We start from the raw sequence: 23892 nt of genomic DNA on the forward strand, positions 1-23892 counted from the left end.
CATGGAACCTGCCATGAGCTGTCAGGAGCATCATTCTCTGCAAATCCTATATAAAAATTCTGTGAAATCCAAACGTGGATAGTGAAATGCATATGTAATGTAAGTAGAGCCAATATTTAGCTACTGATATATGTGTTTTTTTTCTCTGAGACCCTATACCTAACAGCTCCTCTTTAAACACAACCTCATCAGTACATTGTTGCAGTCCTCTACTAATGGGCTGGGAAGTTGCAGTGGAGTTGCCGAAGCCACCAGAACATACCAGCTGATGTAATTCAAGTGAGCCAGGTTTTCCGGGGGCCAAGTGAACCTGGAGACTCTGCATCCATGTATATCAAACCTGTACAGCTAGGCACAGCTGGCAGTTATCGAGGTGTGAACTGTGAAATACAGTGGTGTTGTATAAAAAAAGGGTTGGGGGAGGGGGTATAGCAAAAGAAAATGTCTGACATTTTCATACTGTCTTACAAATGATAAACTTTGCCTGCTGTTAAATGGACTAACTTTATGAGAAAGAGGGCTGGGATGAGACTTGTATTGCTCCTGGGTCTCCTGTGTCAGAGTCCGAGCCCTTAACCAGTACACTATCCAGCCACTAAGCCCCCTGATGCCCATCCGCACTGTCAATTTATACAGATGTCTGGAGCTCCATTATCAACATGTTTGAATTTTCTAAATATTTATTGTGATGCAGCATTCAGCATGATCTGCATCACAATAAATATATGATCAGCTACTTGGTGTGCTGAGATTGGATATTTGTTTGATTGACTATTGGCAGTACTGTTGTACACCATTTTGTTGGAGCACCCAGCGTACATCATGGTATATACCCTATGGTGTGCGTGAGTACACTGCATTTTCTGAATTTCCCAAATGACTGGCAGGAATGTCAAACATGACAATGCCACAGTGCCCTCTCAGTAAGGAGGTGATGGTGCAGGGAATTCAGGGTCAATAAGGCCCCTTGGTTGGGGAGGTGGACAAGTAATTTTTTTTTAGTAATACTAAGAAATTATAAAAATAATATTGCCTACAATAGAGTTAGTAAGACTATGGGAGATACAGTAAGTTATCTGTATTGCAAAATATAGCAGGTGAAGTTGTGGACAAACATGCCTAAAACAAAATCTAAAGAGTTTTAGTGTATTGTCAATTCACCTTGTAATATAGGGATTGAATCAGTGGAAAAATGTGTGTGATATTTTTGTAAATAATTTGCAATGCATGATGAGGATTTATCTGTGCTTTGAATTAGGCCTAAGCTCTCCACAGCTCTCAGCTGCTCTCCAACCTTCGTACAACATACCATCCTGAAATAGTCCACATGCCGTGTTCAAGGCAATACAGAATCTGCCTGCTTCCTCTGCTGCTGCTCTGGGTAACTGTGCAGTGCATATATTTCATGATAAAGAGTAATGCAAAAATATGATCAGTGTACTTTGCCCTTTTATTCATTTATCGCCTGGGTGAGCTTATTTTGAAAAGGAGACATCAATAGTAAAAAGATTGAATGTTCAAATGATCCATTAACTGAAGAGAATACTGAAAGGATTATGCCTTTGATAAGGCAGGGGTGGCTCTGCGAGTTTTAAACCTCTTCTTTTCATGCAAAAGTGCTTCAGTTTGGAAGACTAAATGGAAAAAAAAAATAAGAGAGATCACTTCAATTGTTTATATTCAGTTTACAGTATATCATTTACTTATTAGTGTTCTTAAATTAAACACATCCTAACTTCCTCTTTGGTCTTCTTCCTTGTTCACCCCAAAGGCCAGACCATGCCTGCATGCCTTTGTCACTCACAGCAGCTGTTATGCATCTTGTTTACATAGGTCACTGCTGCTCCTGCTGGCAGTTAAATGGTGCTGTACATTTTAGACACGTTCTTGATTCATTTCAGTGGAAATCCTTTCTAGCAAATATAAATAGAGCAGCAATATGATAATTAATCATACGCAACATCCCTCCAGGACCCATTGTGTTATGTTCTCAGGAGCAGGTACTGTAATCTGGATGTAATAGTGGGCAAAATTTAGGATGAAAATATTGGGAAGAAGAGGCATCCACTGTATGACAAAATAGCGCTGGAGCGAGCTGGAGTGTGTGGCGGCAATAGACAAATATCTATGTCCCTGCGACTTCAGATGAAGTTTCCCAGGGCGTAGATATAGTGCACAAGGTGCTGTAAGTGGATAATATAATATTAATTTAAGGTTGCAGTTATGTTTTATAAGCAATGTCCTGAAAAGCAACATTTTCTGCTATCTGCTGAAAATCCATGCAACTGTTACCTGCGGCATAACACCCCACAGTAATTAGTAGGGAGATGGAGATGGGTAAGACATCTGTGATATGGAGTCTGCCATATTTATTTCCTTTGAAATAATACCAGTTGCCTGGCAGCCCAGCTGATCTCTTTGGCTGTAGTAGTGTCTGACTCACACACACGAAACATGCATGCAGCTAATCCAGTCACATTTTTGTCAGAAACACCTGATTGGCATATGGTTGTACAGAGTCTATGGCTAAAAGTATTAGAGGCAGAGAATCAGCAGGACAGCCAGGAAACTGGTATTGCTTAAAATGAAATAAATATGACAGCCTCCACATCCCTCTCATTCCAGGTTCCTTTTATTTACAGAGTGTTATGATTTAGCTAAAGTAACCACCTCCCACAATATCAACAATACATGATAGATATACAGGTAGAAAGATTTAGAGCAGAAGGCAAACAACACAATGAGCATAGAATAAAGGCTATTTTCATGTGACATTGGCCTCAATTCACTAAGCAGTTTAGACTAGTCTACTGATGGTTTTTAATCTACTGATGGCTTGGTCAGTTGCATCAAAGGGAAATTCACTATTACCAAATGTTTTAGATCTGTTTTTAGACCTGGTCTAAACCATTTGGTAATTAGGTGGGTAAAGCAGGGGAAATTATCAAAAGATGCAATTCACAAATGGGTAGCTATGACTGACATACTTCTCTTTTGATGAGCTCTCTTCTGCATACAATTAAACTCCTGCCTAATTCATTCAAAAGGTTCCATCCTCACATCTAAAATACCTCACAGAATTACTTTAGCTACAAAGCAGCAGATTTCTGGCAGCACTACAGGACAATTACTTGACTCAAATGGTAACGGAACCAACTAGGGGGAATGCGTTACTGGATCTGATCATTTCGAATAGACCAGATAATGTATCAAATGTGCAGGTTCAAGAACATTTGGGAAATAGTGATCACAACATGATAACGTTTGATCTGGTGACTGATAGGCCACGGGGCAGCGGGACCACTAAAACTATGAATTTTAGAAAAGCAAAGTTCAATCAAATTAGGCAGGCACTAAGTTTGGTGAACTGGGATAATGTACTACAAGGGGAGGACACTGAAGGGAAATGGCAAGCTTTTAAACGTATTCTCAATCAATATTGTAGTATGTATATCCCATATGGAAACAAAATGTCTAGGAATAAAAAAAGGCCTCTATGGATGAATAGAAAGGTTAGAGATAAAATGAAGAGGAAAAAGAATGCCTATAAGGTCCTAAAACAGGAGGGGTCCGAGGCTGCACTCAGCAATTACAAGGAGTGCAATAAAAATTGTAAAAAAGAAATTAGGCTAGCAAAGATCGAAGCTGAAAATCAAATCGCTAGGGATATCAAATCTAACCCAAAAAAGTTTTACAAGTACATCAACTCTAAAAAAAGAAAGGTTGACTGTATAGGACTCCTAAAGGATGAAGGTGGAAACTCAATGGTGGATGACCAAGGTAAGGCAGAGTTATTAAATGCTTTCTTTGCTTCTGTCTTTACAAAGGAAACAGCACTGTTGCAAATTACAGAGGCGGAAGAGTCTCAATCTTCTAACTGTAATATTAAATACTTAACGCAGGAAGAAGTAAAGGCAAGACTAAATAAATTAAAAATAGACAAGGCACCTGGCCCGGATGGTATGCATCCTCGGGTCCTAAGGGAATTAAGTTCAGTTATAGATAAACCCCTTTATCTTATCTTTTGTGACTCTCTTGCAACTGGCAGAGTCCCAGTGGATTGGCGTACAGCCCACGTTTTCCCATTATTTAAGAAGGGCAAAAAATCAGATCCAGGAAATTATAGACCTGTAAGCTTAACATCAGTTGTATGCAAACTATTTGAGGGGTTACTAAGAGATACTATACATGACTTCATAGTAGAAAATAATCTTATTTCTCAGCATCAACATGGGTTTACTAAAGACAGGTCCTGTTTGACTAACATGCTCAGCTTTTATGAGGTAGTGAATGCTAATATGGATATTGGGAATGCTGTAGATGTGATATACTTAGACTTTGCTAAGGCCTTCGACACTGTTCCCCACAAAAGTCTGGTGCAAAAGATGAGGATGCAAGGACTGGGGAAGAGTCTGTGTGCTTGGATAGGGAACTGGCTAATGGACAGAAAACAAAGAGTTGTGGTCAATGGATCATACTCAAAATGGGAGACTGTTAGCAGTGGGGTCCCACAGGGGTCTGTACTGGGTCCAGTGCTCTTCAATTTATTTATTAATGACCTAGTGGATACAGTAGTGAGCAATGTTGCTATTTTTGCAGATGATACAAAATTGTGCAGAATCATCAACTCTAAGGAAGATAGTGTTATATTGCAACAGGATCTGGATAGGATGGCTATATGGGCACATACATGGCAGATGAAATTCAATGTTGACAAATGTAAAGTCATGCATTTTGGTCGTACCAATGGTCTAACACCATACAAAATAAATGGGATACAGTTGGGGACATCTAACTTGGAGAAGGACTTAGGAGTACTCATCGACAACAAGTTAAATAATCGTACTCAATGCCAAGCCGCTGCAGCTAAAGCTAACAAAATTTTGGGATGCATTAAAAGGGAAATAAAAACTCGAGATGCTAGCATAATATTGCCCCTGTTTAACTCTCTAGTAAGGCCACATCTGGAATATGGAATTCAGTTCTGGGCACCACATTACAAAAAAGATATTGCAGTTCTAGAGCAGGTGCAGAGACGAGCAACAAAATTGATACGTGGGATGGAAGGTCTCACTTACCAAGAAAGGTTAGATAAACTGGGTTTATTTAGTCTAGAGAAAAGACGCCTTAGAGGAGATCTAATTAACATGTATAAATACATCAGAGGGCAATATAATAGCTTGGCGGATGAGCTTTTTGTCCCTAGGCCTTCTCAAAGGACTAGAGGACATGATCTGCGCATGGAGGAAAAACGTTTTAGCCATTTATTTAGGAAAGGGTTCTTTACAGTAAGAGTGATTAAGATGTGGAATGCATTGCCACAGGAAGTCGTTATGGCAAACTCTATACCTGCATTTAAAGGGGGCTTAGATGCTTTCCTTGCGTTGAATGACATCCATGGCTACAATTACTAGGTAATGCCAATGATGTTGATCCAGGGATTTTATCTGATTGCCATCTGGAGTCGGGAAGGAATTTTTACCTTGTAAGGGTTTTTTCGCCTTCCTCTGGATCAACAGGGATATGTGAGGGAGCAGGCTGGTGTTGTACTTTGTACTGGTTGAACTCGATGGACGTATGTCTTTTTTCAACCAAAGTAACTATGTAACTATGTAACTATGAAATCAGCTGGTCTAATCTCTGTCAGAAAAAGTGGGCGTGGTTACGCCTTGTTTGCCTTTGTGAATTGTGTAATTACTGAATATTAGACCAGGTCTAAAAACAGGTCTAAAACATTACACCAAACCATCAGTAGACTAAAAACCATCTGTAGACAAATCTAAACTGCTTAGTGAATTGAGGCCATTGTGGCTAGTTAGTTATTATTTTACTTGAGAAATGAACATTGTACCATAATAGATCTTGTTTCCTTTGTGAACTAAATCAGTTATATTACCTTATATCCCAATGAACTTTGCCGTCATAATAAGATTGAAAGCCACGGCTTTGGTGAAGAGTACTCTAAGTCCCAGCACAGTTAAAGAAAACATATTATTTTTTTCTGAAATGTATAAAAAGAGTTAATTAAACATTCAGTATTATAATTGAGCAAGCTGGTTGAAGTAAAAGACCGCTATCACGAAAAACTGTACAATTTAAAATGCATGTGTAAACATACCTATGAAATATACATTTGTCACAATACAATGCACTATATATTCTGGCCTATTTATTCACTGCACGATTTTTTGGCAGATGATTGTGTGACTGCTGTTCAGGGATACCATTTACTTTTCATGAAAACTCCTACCTATATTTGTGGTGCTCTGTAGTACAAATTATGCCACTAATAAAACATTGACGCCACTGTGTTAACAGTCCAGTAAAGTTCCTGTTGGATTCATTGTTGGGAAATTTAAATATGTCCCAGGTGAGTAATTCAATATTTGCATTTACTAATGATCATTTCTTTTGCACCATTCAAATAAACAACAAAGGACGTAAAATACACAAGAACTAAAGAAGATTTACAGCGAGTGAGGTATGGTTAGCCAATTTAGTAAAGTTAGTCAATAAAACAGACTAAAATTACTTTATTAAAATTACATTAAAACAACACACAAAAAAACCTTTCTTCTTATATTCAATATTCATTTGTACCATTCAATTATTGTCTGTATACTGTGTACTCCTTCTGTATAGGTCCATAATATGTTGTCATCTTCATCAGTATGCTTTCCTTTCCTTTAAATCTTTTGCTGTCATCAAACCAACAGACATTGATTTGAGTAATATCGTTCATCACTTTTGTACATTGGCCTCAATTCACTAAGCTTATCTCCTGTCTTTAAAGAGACACTGAAGTCTCATAAAAATCATCTTTTTATTTGAAAAATGTCTTTAACATTATTGCCCTAACGAAAACGCTGCATTACCGCAGCTGAAATCTAACTAAATCCCCCCTAACTCCCCCCCACCTCTCCCCCGCAAAATCCACGACTTTCTTGGTCATGGATTTTACTGCTGGAGGAGGCAGAGCTTTCAGCCGCAGCTCTGCCTCCTTACGCGTCAATCAGCCGCGGATCTCCGCCTCTCCCCGCCCCTCTCAGTGAAGGAAGCATTAGAAGGGCAGGCAGAGTCGGCAATCCGGCGCTGATAGACGCGTGTAGAGGCAGAGCTGCAGCTGAAAGCTCTGCCTCTCACTGAAGCGCTGTCCGGATTGCCCCCCGGGAGTTTTGGGGGATTTAGTTAGATTTCAGCCACGGGAATGCAGCATTTTAGTTTGGGCTATCGTGTTAAAGACATATTTGAAATAAAAAGAAGATTTTTAGGAGACTTCAGAGTCTCTTTAATAACGTTTCTAGAGTTATCACCATGGTGATAAGGCATGTAGTATTCAGGAAAAATTTTACCTCAGGCAAACCTAAAGTTAACTCTTCTGTCTTTAAGTTACGGTGAGATCTCTAATGTTAACTCTTCAATCCTTAACCTCCCTGGCGTTCTATTAAGATCGCCAGGGAGGCTGCGGGAGGGTTTTTTTTTAATAAAAAAAAAACTATTTCATGCAGCCAACTTTCAGTTGGCTGCATGAAAGCCCACTAGAGGGCGCTCCGGATGCGTTCTTCTGATCACCTCCAGCGGCCAGAAGTAACACGGAAGGCCGCAATGAGCGGCCTTCCGTGTTTCGCTTTCCTCGTCGTCATGGCGACGAGCGGAGTGACGTCAGCCAACGTCCTGACGTCAGCCGCCTCCGATCCAGCCCTTAGCGCTGGCCGGAACTTTTTGTTCCGGCTACGCTGGGCTCAGGCGGCTGGGGGGAGCCTCTTTTGCCGCTGCATGCGGCGGATCCCCGCGCTGCAGCGGCGATCAGGTAGCACACAAGGCTGGCAAAGTGCCGGCTGCGTGTGCTGCTTTTTATTTGAGCCAAATCGGCCCAGCAGAGCCTGAGCGGCAGGCTCCGGCGGTACTGGACGAGCTGAGCTTGTCCAGACCGCTCAGCAGGTTAAAATAACTCCAGAATTCTAAAGTTAAAGACAGGCTTTTAATTAACTGCATGTGAAAATAACTACAGATGAGGTAACTTAAGGACTACAGAGATAAGATAACTCTCTCAATGTGAAAACTTATCTCTACACCTTATTAGGGCAAGATCGATGTGTGGAGGTAAGTTTTCTCTTGCCTAATTATCTCCAGCACAATCTTAGTGAATTGAGGCAATAGTTTTCCTGTAAGTTTTTGAAGAAGTTTCTTCTTCAGGTATAATACAGTGCTGAGTCAAAATTATCCACAGCTGAAGGTTACATGCACAAGCTTACATATGACTTTGATGGTGACTTCAGCAATCTGATACCTACTGATTGATTAATGAACACACATACAAAATCATATATAAGGTGCATGTATCATTCAGCTTTGTATGGTTTTGACCCAGTTTTATGTTAACGTTGAACGTTGTTTATGTTGAAGAAACCTAAAGTTACCTTGCAAGAAAACTATTTACAGTTAATCAATAAAGGTATTATCCGACTCAACGTTTGTTGGTTTGATGTCGGAAGAAGATTTAAAGGAAAGGAAGTGTACTGAATAAGATGATTTAACCACCTTAGCGGTAACTACGAGTTCAGCTCGGGGTGGAAAAAAAATGCCAGGAGCGGTATCCCCGAGTTGAAGGTAGGCGCCGGGAGGTTACTGCAGAGCAATGCGCGCAGTGGCGTTTTAACTCACTTACTGGGGGATCCCGACGTTGGCCGCCATTCCTCTCCTCCAAGGCTCTGCTTCCCCCTAGTGAGATCGCCGTCATTCGTCATGACAACAGCCGGAAATCTCACTATAGGGTTACAGCGCCACCTGGAGGATGGAGGGAAAACTGCAGCGCTGGATCCTAGGGAGGTGAGTGAGTGCTGGGCTGCTGCAGAACTCCCTAACAGCATGATTTTTTTTCCAGGTTTTAGGATCTAAAAGCATGAAAAAAATTTGTACCACTTCTAGACACTAAAATCTGGAAAGAATCATAACGCCAAGGTGGTTAATACTACACTACACATAAGCATAAGTATGCAGATAAAAAAAGAAGAAAAGTATTTTGTTATTAAAATTAACAACATAATTTGAGTGTGTTTTATTGATAATAAACTATTATTGTTTATTGCTATTAGTACTTACTGTTTATTATAAAAACATACTGTAGATGGGGTAAAAATTACCCCTTTTACTGATTTATCCAAAAAGGGGCAGATATCTCAAAGTCACTTTATTATTAAAGGGGCATCTAGATTCCACCTCTGGAAGTGCTTAGAAGACAAGGAATGATATAAACTGAATATCTGAAAAACAAGATTTACTAACCAGATGGCCCATAATGCACTTCTGCTGACACGCATTTTTCTTCTGGCTGTTCCATTGTATCTGATTAAAAAATAGAAATACAATTGTGACTCTTGTTAACTTTTTATACATAAAATTATTTATTTTAATAGTATGTAAAACATAATTACTTTGCAGTAGGCTTTTGCACACAGCTTCTCTCCAAACCATCCACTCACCCTCTCTACATAAACAGACCGTATTGTGAATGCCATTTAAAAAAAATGGTAAACACCATTTTTAAATCTTTCAAAGACAAGTTACATGATAATTCTGGTTTTAGCTTTCCACATATAGTCTATTTATTTTTTGTGAGTGTATGCCATGTACCCTTAAAACTAAGACCAAAGAGTCTACCATCTGAAGCTGATGGTGTTCAGTAGAATGGCAGTGCCATGGCTTAGTTTGTTCCCAGCTTCTATTCAGGGTGACATAGTAAGCTGGACATGTGCAAAAGGGAAGCAACAGAGAAGGCAGTAATTATTCCGAGTGCTTAATTTGTCTCCTTTCAGTGTGGTAAGGATGTTATCACAATTTTAGCTGTCTGATATGCTATCCCTGCTGAAGATTTCTTTAATATATGTTCTAGTAGGTCATACTAATAATTGAATTATTTTGGCTCAACTACTATAAGAGTAGACTGATTCTCTTATAGTAGACTGCACACAGTATTAACTCTCAAAACATATACTTTTATTTTGGAAGTGTCTACAAAAATGTTTAAAACCAATTAAAAATAATTATTTTGAAGAGAGAGTATATGAGAAGAAAACAATATATCCAAATAAGATATTAAAAGTTACTTGTTTGCCTCTACAGTTACTTATAAAATACACAATATGACCGGATCCACACTATAAGCGCTTTTGTGAGCGCTTGCGTTTGATTAGCGCTTGCTGAGTGCTTGTTAAAAAAATCGCTCCCATTCACTTTCATTAAAATCACGGTAAAAATCGCTGTGATCGCGTACGTTTTTTCACGTACACGATCATGGTGATTTTTACCACAATTTTAATGGAAGTGAATGGTAACGATTTTTTAACAAGCGCTCAGCAAGCGCTAATCAAACGCAAGCTCTCCCAAAAGCGCTTACAGTGTAGATCGATTTATGGAGATCCTTGCATGGTCAGAAACATATAAATGTAATTAATAAACAATATAATCAATGGAAAAAAGACAGAGGTTGTGTTATATCATTTGAAATATATAGGTAGAAATAAATAGTAGTTAGTAAATATTATTATATTTTTGTATGATGTTATCTTACAATTAAACTTTATTTATTTTTTTAAGAATCCTTTTGTTTCAGCTTTAAACATTACTGCAATTAATAATAAATATTTTTGTTACTGCCTTACATTCTTTTTGTGCATGCAGATTATGTTGTACCAAAGTTGCTGCCAGTCACTTAATTAGTAAAATATGGTGAAAAAAACAATTGTTTCTGCTTTGTGCAGCATAATTCATTATGTAGAAAGATTATAATATCTCAGCAGCCTGTGCTGCAAACAGTATGGATAACTTGTTTAAAAAGAAGCACTTGTATTTTAAGGTCATGATTTGAAATTCTGGCTGCAAACCGTACCAGATTGGTAAATAATTACAAAAAGAGATTGCACAGCACTGATACATGTGTAGCATTTTTTCTAGCAACAGTAGACTTTCTAATTTCCCAATTCACAATTCATCTATGTCAGATTCAAATCTAGACAATTTCCTTGAAGGACAACTGAAGTTGAGCTATATGGAGGCAGCCATACTTATTTCTTTTTAAGCAATACCAGTTGCCTGGCTATCCTGCTGACCCCCTGCCTCTAATACTTTTAGCCATAGAGCCTGATCAAGCATGCAGCAGATCAGGTGATTCTGGCATTTATGTCCGGTTTGACCAGATTAGCCGCATGCTTGTTTCTGGTGTGATTCAGACACTACTGATGCCTAAAAGATCAGCAGGACTGCCAGGCAACTGGTATTGTTTAAAAATAAATAAATATGGCAGCCTCATATTTTTCTCACTTCAGTTGTCCTTTAACCACTTAAGGACTGCAGTCATAAAACCCCTTAAGGACCAGAGCCTTTTTTTCCATTCGGACCACTGCAGCTTTCACGGTTTATTGCTCAGTCATACAACCTACCACCTAAATGAATTCTACCTCCTTTTCTTGTCACTAATACAGCTTTCTTTCGGTGCTATTTGATTGCTGCTGCGAGTTTTAGTTTTTATTATATTCATCAAAAAAGACATGAATTTTGTCAAAAAAATGACTTTTTTAACTTTCTGTGCTGACATTTTTCAAATAAAGTAAAATTTCCTATACATTTGAGCGCGAAAGTTATTCTGCTACATGTCTTTGATAAAAAAAACCCCATTCAGTGTATATTTATTGGATTGGGTAAAAGTTATAGCGTTTACAAACTATGGTGCCAAAAGTGAATTTTCCCATTTTCAAGCATCTCTGACTTTTCTGCGCACCTGTCAGGTTTCATGAGGGGCTAAAATTCCAGGATAGTACAAATCCCCCCCAAATGACCCCATTTTGGAAAGAAGACATCCCAAAGTATTCAGTGAGAGGCATGGTGAGTTCATAGAAGATTTTATTTTTTGTCACAAGTTAGCGGAAAATGACACTTTGTAACAAAAAAAAACAAAAAAAAAAGTTTCCATTTCTTCTAACTTGCGTAAAAAAAAAATGAAATCTGCCACGGACTCACTATGCTACTCTCTGAATACCTTGAAGTGTCTACTTTCCAAAATGGGGTCATTTGTGGGGTGTGTTCACTGTCCTGGCATTTTGGGGGGTGCCTAATTGTAAGCACCCCTGTAAAGCCTAAAGATGCTCATTGGACTTTGGGCCCCTTAGCGCAGTTAGGCTGCAAAAAAGTGCCACACATGTGGTATTGCCGTACTCAGGAGAAGTAGTATAATGTGTTTTGGGGTGTATTTTTACACATACCCATGCTGGGTGGGAGAAATATCTCCGTAAATGACAATTGTTTTCTTTTTTTAACACACAATTGTCAATTTATAGAGATATTTCTCCCACTCAGCATGGGTATGTGGAAAAATACACCCCAAAACACATTATACTACTTCTCCTGAGTACGGCGATACCACATGTGTGGCACTTTTTTGCACCCTAACTGCGCTAAGGGGCCCAAAGTCCAATGAGTACCTTTAGGATTTCACAGGTCATTTTGAGAAATTTCGTTTCAAGACTGCTCCTCACGGTTTAGGGCCCCTAAAATGCCAGGACAGTATAGGAATCCCACAAATTACCCCATTTTAGAAAGAAGACACCCCAAGGTATTCCATTAGGAGGATGGTGAGTTCATAGAAGATTTTTTTTTTTTTGTCACAAGTTAGCGGAAATTGATTTTAATTGTTTTTTTTCACAAAGTGTCATTTCCTGCTAACTTGTGACAAAAATAAAATCTTCTATGAACTCACCATACTCCTAACGGAATACCTTGGGGTGTCTTCTTTCTAAAATGGGGTCATTTGTGGGGTTCCTATACTGCCCTGGCATTTTAGGGGCCCTAAACCGTGAGGAGTAGTCTTGAAACCAAATGTCGCAAAATGACCTGTGAAATCCTAAAGGTACTCATTGGACTTTGGGCCCCTTAGCGCACTTAGGGTGCAAGAAAGTGCCACACATGTGGTACCGCCGTACTCAGGAGAAGTAGTATAATGTGTTTTGGGGTGTATTTTTACACATACAGATGCTAGGTGGGAGAAATATCTCTGTAAATGACAATTATTTGATTTTTTTTACACACAATTGTCCATTTACAGAGAGATTTCTCCCACCCAGCATGGGTATGTATAAAAATACACCTCAAAACACATTATACTACTTCTTCTGAGTACAGCGATACCACATGTGTGACACTTTTTTGCAACCTAGGTGCGCTAAGGGGCCTAACGTCCTATTCACAGGTCATTTTGAGGCATTTGGATTCTAGACTACTCCTCACGGTTTAGGGCCCCTAAAATGCCAGGGCAGTATAGGAACCCCACAAGTGACCCCATTTTAGAATGAAGACACCCCAAGGTATTCCGTTAGGGGTATGGTGAGTTCATAGAAGATTTTTTTTTGTCACAAGTTAGCGGAAAATGACACTTTGTGAAAAAAAAAAAACAATACATATCAATTTCCGCTAACTTGTGACAAAAAATAAAATCTTCTATGAACTCACCATACTCCTAACGGAATACCTTGGGGTGTCTTCTTTCTAGAATGGGGTCATTTGTGGGGTTCCAATACTGCCCTGGCATTTTAGGGGCCCTAAATCGTGAGTAGTCGTCTTGAACCCAAATGTCTCAAAATGACCTGTGAAATCCTAAAGGTACTCATTGGACTTTGGGCCCCTTAGCACAGTTAGGCTGCAAAAAAGTGTCACACATGTGGTATCGCCGTACTCAGAAGAAGTAGTATAATGTGTTTTGTGGTGTATTTTTACATATAACCATGCTGGGTGGGAGAAATATCTCTGTAAATGACACATTTTTGATTTTTTTTACACACAATTGTCCATTTACAGAGAGATTTCTCCCACCCAGCATGGGTATGTGTAAAAATACACCACAAAACACATTATACTACTTCTCCTGAGTATGGCGATACTACATGTGTGACACTTTTTTGCAGCCTAGGTGCGCTAAGGGGCCTAACGTCCTATTCACAGGTCATTTTGAGGCATTTGTTTTCTAGACTACTCCCCACGGTTTAGGGCCCCTAAAATGCCAGGGCAGTATAGGAACCCCACAAGTGACCCCATTTTAGAAAGACGACACCCCAAGGTATTCCGTTAGGGGTATGGTGAGTTCATAGAAGATTTTATTTTTTGTCACAAGTTAGTGAAAAATGACACTTTGTGAAAAAAACAATAAAAATCCAATTTCCGCTAACTTTTGACAAAAAATAAAATCTTCTATGAACTCATCATACACCTAACAGAATACCTTGGGGTGTCTTCTTTCTAAAATGGGGTCACTTGTGGGGTTCCTATACTGCCCTGGCATTTTACGGGCCCAAAACTGTGAGTAGTCTGGAAACCAAATTTCTCAAAATGACTGTTCAGGGGTATAAGCATCTGCAAATTTTGATGACAGGTGGTCTATGAGAGGGCAAATTTTGTGGAAACGGTCATAAGCAGGGTGGCCTCTTAGATGACAGGATGTATTGGGCCTGATCTGATGGATAGGAGTGCTAGGGGGGTGACAGGAGGTGATTGATGGGTGTCTCAGGGGGCGGTTAGAGGGAAAAATAGATGCAATCAATGCACTGGGGAGGTGATCGGAAGGGGGTCTGAGGGGGATCTGAGGGTTTGGCCGAGTGATCAGGAGCCCACACGGGGCAAATTAGGGCCTGATCTGATGGGTAGGTGTGCTAGGGGGTGACAGGAGGTGATTTATGGGTGTCTCAAGGTGTGATTAGAGGGGGGAAATAGATGCAAGCAATGCACTAGCGAGGTGATCAGGGCTGGGGTCTGAGGGCGTTCTGAGGTGTGGGCGGGTGATTGGGTGCCCGCAAGGGGCAGATTAGGGTCTAATCTGATGGGTAACAGTGACAGGTGGTGATAGGGGGTGATTGATGGGTAATTAGTGGGTGTTTAGAGGAGAGAATAGATGTAAACGATGGATTTGGGAGGTGATCTGATGTCGGATCTGCGGGCGATCTATTGGTGTGGGTGGGTGATCAGATTGCCCGCAAGGGGCAGGTTAGGGGCTGATTGATGGGTGGCAGTGACAGGGGGTGATTGATGGGTGGCAGTGACAGGGGGTGATTGACAGGTGATCAGTGGGTTATTACAGGGAAGAACGGATGTAAATAATGCACTGGCGAATCGATAAGGGGGGGGGGGGGGGTTTGAGGGCAATCTGAGTGTGTGGGCGGGCGATTGGGTGCCCGCAAGGGTCTAATCTGATGGGTAACAGTGACAGGTGGTGATAGGGGGTGATTGATGGGTGATTGATGGGTAATTAGTGGGTGTTTAGAGGAGAGAATAGATGTAAACGATGGATTTGGGAGGTGATCTGATGTCGGATCTGCGGGCGATCTATTGGTGTGGGTGGGTGATCAGATTGCCCGCAAGGGGCAGGTTAGGGGCTGATTGATGGGTGGCAGTGACAGGGGGTGATTGATGGGTGGCAGTGACAGGGGGTGATTGACAGGTGATCAGTGGGTTATTACAGGGAAGAACGGATGTAAATAATGCACTGGCGAATCGATAAGGGGGGGGGGTTGAGGGCAATCTGAGTGTGTGGGCGGGCGATTGGGTGCCCGCAAGGGTCTAATCTGATGGGTAACAGTGACAGGTGGTGATAGGGGGTGATTGATGGGTGATTGATGGGTAATTAGTGGGTGTTTAGAGGAGAGAATAGATGTAAACGATGGATTTGGGAGGTGATTTGATGTCGGATCTGCGGGCGATCTATTGGTGTGGGTGGGTGATCAGATTGCCCGCAAGGGGCAGGTTAGGGGCTGATTGATGGGTGGCAGTGACAGGGGGTGATTGATGGGTGGCAGTGACAGGGGGTGATTGACAGGTGATCAGTGGGTTATTACAGGGAAGAACGGATGTAAATAATGCACTGGCGAATCGATAAGGGGGGGGGGGGGGTTGAGGGCAATCTGAGTGTGTGGGCGGGCGATTGGGTGCCCGCAAGGGTCTAATCTGATGGGTAACAGTGACAGGTGGTGATAGGGGGTGATTGATGGGTAATTAGTGGGTGTTTAGAGAAGAGAATAGATGTAAACGATGGATTTGGGAGGTGATCTGATGTCGGATCTGCGGGCGATCTATTGGTGTGGGTGGGTGATCAGATTGCCCGCAAGGGGCAGGTTAGGGGCTGATTGATGGGTGGCAGTGACAGGGGGTGATTGACGGGTGATTGACAGGTGATTGACAGGTGATTGACAGTTGATCAGGGGGGATAGATGCATACAGTACGCAGGGGGGGGAGGGTCTGGGGGGGTCTGGGGAGAATCTGAGGGGTGGGGGGGTGATCAGGAGGGAGCAGGGGGCAGTTTAGGGACTAAAAAAAAAAATAGCGTTGACAGATAGTGACAGGGAGTGATTGATGGGTGATTAGGGGGGTGATTGTGTGCAAATGGTGGTCTGGGGGGTGGGCAGGGGGGGGGTCTGAGGGGTACTGTGGGCGATCAGGGGGCAGGGGGGGGCAGATCAGTGTGTTTGGGTGCAGACTAGGGTGGCTGCAGCCTGCCCTGGTGGTCCCTCGGACACTGGGACCACCAGGGCAGGAGGCAGCCTGTATAATACACTTTGTATACATTACAAAGTGTATTATACACTTTGTAGCGGCGATCGCGGGGTTAACAACCCGCCGGCGCTTCCGATTGGCCGGCGGGTTGACGTCGCGGGTGGGCGGAGCCTATTGCCGGTGGATGCGCGCGCATCCCAGCGCGCGATCCCCGGCCAGAGAGTGCCCCAGGACCTGACACCAATCTGCGTTACGTGGTCCTGGGGCTGCCACTTTGCCGCCGCCAATATGAAGTAGGCGGTCGGCAAGTGGTTAAAGCAAACTCTTTGCAATTATGAAGCCAAAATTCACCTTAAGTTTAATTGTTTGGGGGAGTTGCCTATTTGCTTTTCTCCCAATATAGTATTCCCAGGAAACCTTGCAAAGGAATCAGAAGATATGGAGCCTGCTGCTAGCAACTAATAGGAATTAGGACAGCCTCACAGGGGCAGGTTTTCTTATTCTAGTTCATGCTTTCACCAAAACTGTAGAAGGAAAGAGATACAGGGAGAGTTGTATTGGAGTGACGGTCAGTGAGAGTATAAAGACAATAGTAGTGAATAGAGTAATTGTGCATTCATCTACAGAATTGCAAAGCTTTTCCAATGTGTAGTGATTTCACAAGTCCGTTTTTTTCTCATCCCTATTAGCTAGTCATAGACAAATAACACGTTTACCATATGTGAAAAAATGAAAATAGAAAATTGTACCTTCTGAAGTTTGAAGATTGTCTTGCATTGTCACCCACTTCTCCTGGTGCTTTGCCTGGCACTGCACATTCTTGGTTCCTAAGTCTGCCACCAGCACAGCACTGTACTTTCCCTGCCGTGTCAAAACTGGAGAAACCTCTATAGGACCAACATTGCGTTCAGTGGAATTCATGTAGATCTGAACATCCTTGGGATAGAAATCTTTTGCTAAGCAAGCTGAAGTGGAAACCTTTGTCTGAGACTTCAGGACAAACATGGAGGGTGTGGAGGGGTCATTATCAGCTAGAAGAGAAAATAGTTTGAAGGGTTGAAGAAGTTTAATGAAGTCACATCTTTCTGACAGTCCTTAGCCTTAAACATAGAATTGTTTGGTCAAATTGATTGATATTGACTAATTTGGCCAGTCATTAGTTTCAAAAAATAGTGATCACTGCCAATTGCAAACTGAAACTGCTAAGGGCTGGTTCACGCTGCAAGAGCTTTTTAAGCGCTAGTGTACTTAAAAAATTCTTGATAATGCGATGCTATGGGTGATGTTTATAAAACAACATTGCTCCAGTGAGATCAAACCAATAGCATCACATTAGCAAGAGCTTTTAAAATCACAAGCACTTAGAAAAAGTTCTTGTGGTGTGAACCAGGCCTAAGTTGTATTTTTTAACACAAGTGTTATTTAGGCATTCTGACTTTGGAATAGCTGGCCAATGCTGCATGGACTTTCCCCATTCACAGCTGCACACACATCCTTTAGTTCTGTGCTGAAACAGCATCAATGTGCATTATTTCAGCAAACAATAGTCTGTAAAATTAGTGGCCATGAACCCTTCATAGCCGAACCACCAACCTACCATTATATAACTGAAGTGTAACATCTATGACTACCTTTACTCAAACTGATTATTTTAAAAGGTATTCAAAACGATGTGCTTACCACAGTTACCCAATGCAATCACTAATTTTATGGTACTCATGGATATAAATGATTATTACCTAACCTTGCCAGTATCAACTGGAGTGTATTTCTATTGACATCCTCATACATTCCCAGCCAACCCTTCTCAAGATATGATCTGATCAAGCAGGTCGCACTTTGCCACCTTGTTGCTATTTTTTACTTTAATACATGCTAGGAACTTCTTGCTTACTTCCCTCCATTAAAAGGTGGAATGTACATGCACATTTGCAGCTCAAATTTAATTATGCTACTGTGATTTAAATCCATAGTGAATTGACCTCTCTGAGCTCACCTGTTTCCACTGTCAGCCTAGTACCCTTTCCAAAAACTAGAGACCTCGCTCCAACATGCACAGTGAATCAATGCTTTGTAGAAATCAGCTTCTTTATGTAAGTTACAAGAACCTACAAGTTTCAACTGATTTACAGCAGGGGTTCAATGCTGCATTCAATGAACAATCCCACTGGATTCGGTTTTTGTTTGTTTAGTAAGTGTTTAAAAAACTAGTTCACATAAAGCAGCAATGTCTATAAAATGACAGCAGCAATGTTTATAAAATTAGGCAGGAATTCTTAACTACATTCTCAGCACTGGTGAACTGAACACCAACCAGTATGTTGGAGTCTAAAATAAATGACAGTGATACGGTGAGAATAGTTTTATATCCTGTACATACTATGCAAAGCTGCCTTCATGTGGTCACATGTGTATCATCTTTCTACCCTGGATGTGGAATAGACCGTTATAAGCCAGGAAGCAGAATTAACCCAAGTAGCGCTACAGAGGAATCTAGCTACTTGTATAATGTGTTTAAAGCTTAAAACACCTTTTTTTCTATACTTTTATGCACAATTTATTCTTGGTACATGAAGGCAGTTTGACCAAAAATAATTTTTACTTGTGAAAAAGTAAACTATACATGATTAAGAAAACTAAAACACTATCAGCAAGCGAACTATTTCATAAAAATATTCACATTAGTGTAAATTCTGTCTTATTTATATGAAATGTAAGGCATATTACAATCACATTGCATTATCCTTTATTTATACATTACAAATCTTTAACAATAAGTGCAGTTGTTACGCATTTTATAAAGAGAAGAAAAAATGACTTACATGGCAGTATCTCCAGGACTGTACCTCTCCGAATTGATGCTTATCAGCCATAGCCCACAGTGAAACACTGTAGTCTAAAAACTGGTTGCTGTATATGAGGAAACACATTTCTGTGGAGAGCAGAACTGCTACTTATCTGCATAATGCATCCACCATAGGATCTCATTTTCTTTTTTTGATGTAGCAGAGAGCCCAGTAAGTAATGTATAATTGGCATCATTAGTGAAGGACTACTTTTGAAGAGGAAACGTTGTTTAAGTGCCATATGACATGAAATGGAAAGAGCCAACATTGGAAAAGTAAGAAGAGTAGCAGTCATTTAGAATGAATTTACTAAGCGTGTGTGTGTATAAAACATGCAATCTCGCTGGGTACACACATCAAATAAAAGTCTTTGGAAAATGAGAGCTCAAAGACCAATTTTACCACCTCCACATAGTATGAGGGCCAACAGATTTTGAATACTAAAGATCAAGTCTGCAGATAATCTTTGTAAAAAAAGTTCACAATAAAAGAGCCAGACCAAAGATATTTATCTCTCACTCTTTCAGATCTATCCCCATGGGTCTGATCTGCAGGTGACTGTCCGTTAAACAAGGTGTGTATGAGGATCTGCAGATATCATAGACTATGAATGCATTTTGCAGGAACTGATCTTTTGCAGATACTGATCTTGCATGTGTACAGCATCTTTAGAAAGATCAGTCTTTCAAACCCCCCCTGACAGACCTCAGTGACAGATAAAATCCTGCAAAGATTTTCATCTGATGGGTGTACTCAGCTTAATAGAATAGACTGGGTAGATATGCTCTTATACTACATGGAGGTGGTAAAATTGGTCTTTGATCTTTCATTTTCCAAAGACTTTTATCTGATGTGTGTACCCAGCTTTAGTTTACTCTATATATATTTTTAGAACATAGGAGGAAGCTGATGTGCCCAGAGGAAACCCACACAAAACACCCGGAGAATATACAAACTCCTCACAGGTAGTGTCCAGCCTGGGAACTGAACCCAGGACTATTGTGCTGTGAGTGCTAGTCCTAGCTATGATTAATTATGTTATGGTATTCTCCATACACTACACAAGATTTACAGAGCAAAGAAAAAAAACAGCAACTTTCCAAAAATAGCACCAATTGATTCACTAAGGGCCCGTTTCCACTATTGCGAATTCGCATGCATTTCCCGCATGCAAATTCGCATAGGCAATATAAGTGGATGGGGCTGTTTCCACTTGTCAGGATTTCTTTGTGGTTTTGTGTGCAAGAAAAATCTGCACGGCAGAGCTATCAGAATTCGCTCACTGCACACCGCTAGACGATTTGCATACAATGTATTTAATAGGAAATTCGCATGCGGTTTCGGTATGTGAATTTTCATGCGAATTTGCATACAATTTCGCATAAAACCAATGTAAAAGCACACAGGCACTGACATGGTTAAATTTGCATACATACAAACATATGCAAAATCGTCTGCGAATGTGCGGTCAAATTCACATGCAAACGCTAACTAATTCAAATCTGCATGCAAATTCGTTAACGCGGTTTCCTGCGACAATTCCGCACAGCACAGTGGAAACGGGCCCTAAAAAATACTGACTCATGATTACACATCAGAAAGATACAAAGTGACATTGATACACGACTGACAATTGCTGTAGCATTTGCCAGCTATGCTTTTATATGAACATACATGGATGCTTTAAACATTTCCCTGTCATATATGATACAGAAAATGTAAAGAGAACATCATTGTAAGTTGCAATAATAATAGTAGTGTAATAATAATTTCTTTAAAAAAAACAAAAAACTATTCCTCCCAAAACTTACTAACCACTTATCTCCCAGGCAAACATGGGACTCCACTCTCTGAGCAAGACAAATACCTGATCTGCATATACTTGTTCAGGGTTTATAGCTAAAAGTATTAGAGGCACGGGATTAGCAGAAGAGCCAGGCAACTGGTATTGTTTAAAAGGAAATAAATATGGCAGCCTCCATATCCCTCTTGCATCAGTTGTCCTTTAACAGATACCAAAACACATGCCCACTGCTATTGCTATCCAGGATACACTGCTGATAATTACAGTTATCGGCAATACACTAAACATTGTTTAAAGGAGATCTAAAAAAAAAGATTCTCTCTTGGGCAGCTGTATATATTTGTAATCATTTCAACAAACTATAGATCCAGACTCTGTGAAAAAGTGAGTTTTGGGTGTGCGGTTCACCAGAGTACTGCCATCATCATTATTATTATTAAGTATTTATATAGCGCCAACATCTTCTGCGGTGCTTTACAGAGTATATTGTCTTGTCCCTTATCTGTCCCTCAGAGGGGCTCACAATCTAATCCCTACCATAGTTATATGTATATATCGTGTAGTGTATGCATCCAGGCCCAGATTGACCTCACAGGGGCCTATAGGCACAGATGTCCTGGCACCCTAGACTCCGCCCTCCATGAACCTACAAACCCCCGCCTAACCGCACTGCACGTGTGCTGGCTGACCCAGATATTCACTTTTTACTTACTTCCCTGGCCCATCATAGGTAGCTACAGATGCCCCTTAGTATTAGGTAGCCAGAGGTACCCTCAATATTAAGTTTTCCCCGACTGAAGGGAGATCACATAAGTGGAATGCTGAGAGCCGGGTGAGTAACCTCTCATTTACACTCTGCTCAGGATTCTACATAGCAAAGGAGGGAGGGAGGCGCTGTGGGAGGGGAGTGAGCCGCCTTTCCATCACCAGGCGCCTGTAGGCACGTGCCTACAGTGCCTTATGGTAAATCCGGCCCTGTATGTATGTAGTCTAGGGTCAATTCAGGGGGAAGCCAAATTATCTGTATGTTTATGGGATGTGGGAGGAAACTAGAGTGCCCAGAGGAAACCCATGCAGACACGGGCAGAACATACAAATGGGCAGGTATTGCCCTGGCTGGGATTCAAACTGGGGACCCAGCGCTGCTAACCACTACGCCACCGTGCTGCCCTGTGCCACTGTGCTGCCCAAATGACTGGAAGCACGTATACCCTGAATCATCTGCCAATTCTGGAGAATCATAGATGGCCGCAGACTGAAATGTTCAAGTCATTTTAATAAAACTGACTTAAGCGGCAATGATGTGTTGAATCAAATTAGGTAAACCACATTGCTCTGATGTTAAAGGTCCATGTGGCATGTGTAACACATAGTGATAGGTTAGTGTGATTGAACAGTTTGCAGCCTTTTACCTGAATGGTTTTGTTCCCTTGTTAATGAATGATATTTAAGGGACATCTGAAGTGAGAGGGATATGGAGGCTGCCATATTTATTTCCTTTTAAACAAGTTGCCTTGCATACTGCTGAACGTTCATGCATCAGTAGTGTCTGAATCACACACTTGTAACAAGTATGCAGCAAATCCAAACTTCAGTCAAATGTTGTTCAGAGTCTATGGCTAAAAGCATAAGAGGCAGAGGGTCAGCAGGACAGCCAGGCAATTTGCATAGTTTAAAAGAAAATATATATGGCAGCCTCCATATTCCTCTCACTTCAGTTGTCCTTTAAGGTAAGGTGGCTTGTGCACGCTGGGCCAAAGCATATGCGGCATTATCCTGGGGCCCTGTGTGTAGGATGGCTTTTCTGTAAATATATGAAAATGTGTGCAGTATGCTATCTTTCTTGGATGCTGTGGTGTTAAAGAAATCCACAGAGCTAATGGATCACTCCACTTCACTTTTTCTGAGATCTTGTAGTTGTATTCCTGTGGGCATAAATTGATTGTTTTGTAAGGGAGACCATGTTCAACACTCATTTCCGACAAGCATTTTGTAGGTGGGTTAGACATACCCAGACATCTCATGGTGACATAGAACCACCTGGAAGGTAGAATGGGGTTAAAAAGCCCAAAAAGCCTTCTATTATGCCTTTCGAAGTCTCTAAATGGGAGTCTGGATACAACCAGTCAACTAGGCAGCTCAACAAATCCACAGTGTAGAAAAGAGAAAAGACAGAGGGCCAGATTTATCAAGAGTGTCTGAGACAAAATATTAGTAAGTTCCTTGAGGAACTGTCTCAGACATCCTAAGAAATCACTAGATAGTGCAGATTCCTTCTTAAACTGTAAGGACTAGAAGGAGCTAGGAACGTCTCTTAAGCTGGCCACTAACGGTCCAATTTCTAGCGAAAAATCATTTGAGCGATCAGAAATTCTGATCGGATTGGTTGTAAATAATCTCCATTGGTGGACACAATCGATTATGAACGAGTGAAAAAGATGTTACCCGTAGACGTCGAACGAAAATTTGGATTTTCTTGGTGGTCGTGATAGATAGGAAGCAATGATTGGTTAGTTGATGGTCTAGTGAACGATTTTTCGTCCAATCAGAATCCCTGATGGCTCTAACGATTTTTCACTAGAAATTGGACCATTGGTGGCCACCTAAGGCAGTGCAGTGTGTGAGGGGAATTGCTGTTGCTGAGGTAACCAACACACCTGCTGCCAGCAAGCTCTGAGTGAGGGGGGAGGAGCCCTTCACAAATCACATTTTGC

General features: G+C 41.0%; 2 gene segments (V, D, J or C); one reads left to right on the top strand and one right to left on the bottom strand.

The window, feature by feature from the left end:
* Positions 1–23892, top strand: part of LOC137528857 (T cell receptor delta constant-like) — a 348846-nt gene that overhangs the window by 106667 nt on the left and 218287 nt on the right.
* On the bottom strand, positions 1432–23773 carry LOC137554537 (T cell receptor delta constant-like). The segment is given in 5 exon segments: positions 1432–1634; positions 5897–6001; positions 9286–9345; positions 17278–17559; positions 23624–23773. Coding segments are annotated over 3 exon segments (420 nt in total).

Source organism: Hyperolius riggenbachi, chromosome 1 (genome assembly GCF_040937935.1).
Source record: "Hyperolius riggenbachi isolate aHypRig1 chromosome 1, aHypRig1.pri, whole genome shotgun sequence".
Classification (NCBI taxonomy): domain Eukaryota; kingdom Metazoa; phylum Chordata; class Amphibia; order Anura; family Hyperoliidae; genus Hyperolius; species Hyperolius riggenbachi.